Source organism: Bison bison, unplaced genomic scaffold, assembly GCF_000754665.1.
Source record: "Bison bison bison isolate TAMUID 2011002044 unplaced genomic scaffold, Bison_UMD1.0 scf7180017864266, whole genome shotgun sequence".
In the NCBI taxonomy this organism is placed as follows: Eukaryota; Metazoa; Chordata; class Mammalia; order Artiodactyla; family Bovidae; genus Bison; species Bison bison.
In genome coordinates this window covers 873,784-878,411 of record NW_011494838.1, presented here as the reverse complement: position 1 = coordinate 878,411, position 4,628 = coordinate 873,784, and the positions used below count along the sequence as shown (strand labels likewise).

The following is a 4,628-nucleotide window of genomic DNA, read 5'->3' as shown; positions in this document are numbered from 1 at the left end:
ACAGGTATCCGCCCATCAGGATCTGTCTGAGCACCAGCTCCTCTCTCCCGGGCCCCAGGAGCCTGACAGTCTCTGGGCCTCTTCTGATAAGAACTGGATGTGAGAACACTGGCTTTTGGAGCGGGCACGTCTGAGCCTGCAGAGAATCAGTGACCTCGGGGCTGACCCTCAGCACAGTGGCCCCGGCAGCTCATTTATAAGCAGCAAACTCGGCTTCAAGGTGCTGTCACTCCAGGTCTCTGGGCAGGTGTTTTATGATTTGGGCAGAAAAAGAAGTGTAACATTCCTGTTGGTCATTTGGATCTGGTTACTGTAAATACTGGGACGCAAGACACAGTCGTCACCATGGAAGGAGACTTGCCTTCACCCACGTTTCCCTGGACGGCACGTCCACTCGAGCCCAACAGCAGGGGGCTGGGCTGCCCGCTCATCGCGGGCGGGGTGACGGCAGAGAGGGCAGCCCTGGGCGGAGGAGATCAGGGCCTGGTCCTGCCGTCCCCGCCTGCGGGCACAGTCTCCCTGGAGCCGGGCCGTGGGGCTCACTGTGCAGGGGCCTGGAGGCCGAGGGTGACCCGGGACACCCGGGCGCTGCCTGAATGGACTGACCTCCAGGCAGAGCGAGCCGAGAGTGGACGGCAGACACGCAGAGGAAGAGACAGAAGAAATCTGGGGTGACCCCAGGGAAGCTGGGGAGTTTTACAGCTAACCTCCTGGTGAGAGTGGTTCCTGTCTGCCTGGGAGCTGAAGACCTTTGAGACCTGTGTCTTATTAAAGACACACACAGGAGTACTGGGGACGTGGGTGTAGGGAGAGGCCGGACCGCTTCCTATCACTGGGTAGAGTCATATTATGTGCTTTCCTTACGAAATCTCAGATGATCCAGGGACCGTCCCTCCTGATGGCGACTGTCACGTTCAAACCCAATTTGCGGGGAGACGGCCCCGGGAAGTACCTGTTGTTGCAGGCGCCTGAGATGAGCCTGTACTTGCTGGCCAGGCAGGTGGCCGGGCATCTGGGCGGCAGCATGTAAGGCAGGCATCCGGACAGGTTTGCGATTGCGCTCAGCAGCCCCTCCGAGAGAGCATCTGAGGGAAGGCCCCGGCATCAGCCCTGTGCTGTGGTGATGACCTGCCTGCCCAGTGCCCGTCCTAGCCTCGCCCAACCCCTGCCGCAGGACTCACACGGAGGCTTTGCCCCTCTTAGCGGGAGGCCCTTCCTCCTCCTTGAAACCACCCCTTCCTCATTTACCCTTCTGGAGTGTCCTCATTGCTGGGAATGTGAGATTTAACATTTTTTCTTTGCTTTGTGATCTTTCAGAAAAGCGATTCTGAGCGTTCTGGCCCCAGCAATGGGAGCCTGGATGTAGAACCCCGGGTTTCCCGCTGCCCCAGCCCCAGAAGACAGTGACTGCATGGCCTTGATCAGCCCCCGACCCTGCCTCAGATGCTTCCTATCAATGTCCAAGCATCCCTCTACAAAACCCTCCTTTTCCCCTTCGTGTTGATGATGTTGGGTCCTTCTTATAAATCTTTCTAGCTTTAGGGCCCCAGAAAACAGTCTGTTCTTGTTTTTGCCAGTTTTGTTGCTATTTGTGACAAATACAAGCAAGGACTCTTAGTTGAAGAAATCGTTGTTTCTCCCAGATGGTTCGTATATATGTTCAAAGACAATGCCATAAAACTGACCGGATACCAACGAAATGAGATATTCACTAGCAAAACACCAGAAAGCATACATCCCAATTTCAAAGGGAGGAGAAACAAAACAGCTTCTTAATTATTAATGTTCACTGTACAACCTCTATGGAATGACTCTGTGGACAGCTGAATAAAGCTTAGGCCACAATTTTGTTCAGCTGATGGAGAAATGGGCTTTCCTGAACAAAACAGGCAGAAATTCTTCGTACCAGAAGATGCTCAAGCACACACGAGAGTTTAACAAACGAAGTCCACGAGAAGGACCACGATTGTAGCTGCATTAATACAAAACCGACATTACGACGCACCTGGGAGGGAGGGTACCAACGTCAGATTGTAGATGCCGATGGTGATGGGCTGGTGGGGGCATCGGGGCCTGTCCCTGGTGTTGCATCCTGAGTGTTCTAGACCGGCTACGCTGATGACGGGAATAACAAAAGCACCCTAGACTACAGGGGTCTTCAGTTCTGCACCTTTGCCTGGACTGAACCCGTCCACTGAAGCTCCACCCGCACCCACAGACCCGGGCGACGGCTTTGCCCACAGCCAGGACGCAAGGCCGAGGACTTCTGGCCGCGGTCATCGCCGCAGGACAGGACCACGGACCGACAGTCCTCAGAAATGGTTTTCAGCTGCTTCAACGAAAACCTTTTCAGATGGGTCCTCGGTTGCTATAAAGTTGGTTAAACTGAACTGCTAAGCTTAGTGTCTGAGAATTCTGGTTAACCTCAGTTTAGCTGAGTCTGTCTCATTCTAAAGTAAATCAGCATTAAACTAACCTACAGCTAGCTGGGAGGAAAAACTCAGAGACTGAGTAGCTCGTGGCACCACCCTGGAGAAGCCTGCAGAAGTTCACTGAAACTGATCCTGTCTGTCCAGTTCCTCGTCCTAGCACTCACCCATGGGCCTCATGTTCGAAAGCACTTCTGTCCGGAAGTGGAATGGAATTCCACTTAAACGCCACTCAGATTCTTAAGTCAGCGGAGTCCTTGGTGGACGCAGCCCCCAGTCTCCTGGTCTGCCTGCGCCCAGCCGAGTGGACCGCTGTGCGACTGCTCCTTTCGGGGGAGCACGTTTGACCCCATTACTGCTCCTTTCGGGAGAGCACGTTCGACCCTGTGGCTGCTCCTTTCAGGGGGAGCACATTCGGCCCCAGAGGCCCCAGCAGGCCCTCAGAGGCAGTTTGCTCAGAAGTGGGGCGGCCATCCTAGTCTCCCTGGGCCACGCTGCCTCCCCCAGAAACTTGTTTCCTCGAGTTTTAACCACATCGGTGGGGGCCTTGGAAGAACCTTCCAGTTATTTCACACCATAGGGCAGGACGCTGAGACTGTTGAGCTGGCTCTCCAAGCTCAGTCTCAACAGCAGGGAAACAGTGATTCCCACCCGGCAGAGCCAGAATGTCGTGGCACTTGACCAGAGTCTCGAGCTGCTCACTCGTCCCGTGCGCCGGCGGGCGGCACAGGCCTCGCACCCTGCGAGGACCCTCCCCAGCTCCCCACGCTCAGCCCTGCCCCCCCGGGCGCTCACCTGTGGGCAGCTGGGAGGGTCCAGACCTCAGGTGACCCCGTCTCGCCGCCTCCTGCACCGAGGCCTCCATGACCTCCGCCGCCCGGGACGCAGCGCGGCTCGTGGGCTCAGGGAGTTTGGAAAAAGACAGAAGTTGCGCTGGGGAAATGACTTCCCTTTTGTGGAGGTTTCTAGGCACAAAGAGGAGTGGGCACGTGTGTGCCAAGTCGCTTCGGTCGCGTCCCACTCTCTGCAACCACAGGGACCATAGCCCGCCAGGCCCCTCCGTCCATGGGCTTCTCCAGGTGAGCACACTGGAGGGGGTGCGTCCAGGGGATCTTCCCGACCCAGGGCTTGAGCCCACGTCTCCGTCACACCTCCTGCCACTGGCAGGAGGGTTCCTGACCACTAGCGCCACCTGGGGAGCCCACCGAGAGGAGATGTGAAGTCAGTTGTTCTTTTATGGCGTTTGGTGACCACTTGATCATCAATCATGTGAGCCTGAATCACAAGTGAGGACCAGGGATTCAGTGAAGGGACAGGACCCGAGTGCAGACAGTCTGCTGGAAGGTGAAGACGGACAGACTTGCTCAAGCAAGCTCCCTTGGTCCTTGTCACCGCTGTGTGAGGTCAGCCTGCTTGTCAAAATCCAGGTAGTAAATGGGCTTGCTCGTCGCCTGTCCATGGAAGCAGAGACTCTGATGCATTTAGAACACTTTTTGACAGGGGCTCACATGTGTGTGTTTGCCACTGATTCACGTCATTCTTTGTAATAGACTTTCATGTTTTGTTTAGATAAGGCAGTCTCACATTTTATATGGATTTTTTTTTAGCCTACTGTGAAATAATGGTTTTTATGGCAACCCACTCCAGTGTTCTTGCCTGGAGAATCCCAGGGACGGGGGAGCTGGGTGGGCTGCCGTCTATGGGGTCGCACAGAGTCGGACACGACTGAAGCGACTTAGCAGCAGTAGCAGCAGCAGTGTTATTTAAGGATATTTTAAGGGCTTCTGCTATAGAACCCGCCTGCCAGTCCAGGAGATGCAAGAGGCATGGGCTCAGTCCCTGGGTCAGGAAGAGCCCCTGCAGCAGGGTATGGCAACCCACTCCAGTATCCATGCCTGGGAAATTTCATGGACAGAGGAGCCTGGCAGGCTACAGTCCACAAGGTCACAAGAGTCAGACACCACTGAAGCGACTTCACACAGATGCACACAAGGTTATTTTAAGTACTAATTAATCTTTCTGAGGCTATCGCTGTGAATAAGTCAATTATGTAACTTGAAAAAAATCCGGTTGGACATGTGGGTCCCCACCACTGGGCAGGGCTCTGGGAGCCAGCAGCCGTCTTGGTCCCAGATCCTGAGGCCCTGAGGCTGTGGCTCCTCGGGTGCCCGCGCTCAGCGGAGCAGCTCCTCACGGCTG

At 55.4% G+C, this 4,628-nt stretch overlaps 1 protein-coding gene across 1 annotated transcript in view; it reads right to left on the bottom strand.

The window, feature by feature from the left end:
* Positions 1 to 4,628, bottom strand: part of TPO (thyroid peroxidase) — a 35,878-nt gene that overhangs the window by 25,387 nt on the left and 5,863 nt on the right. The window contains exons 4-5 of the mRNA XM_010848439.1: positions 3,225 to 3,394; positions 953 to 1,085 (exon numbers count right to left, since the gene is read on the bottom strand). Of these exons, the coding sequence (XP_010846741.1) occupies positions 953 to 1,085; positions 3,225 to 3,394 (303 nt within the window). The remainder of the gene's footprint in view (positions 1 to 952; positions 1,086 to 3,224; positions 3,395 to 4,628) is intronic.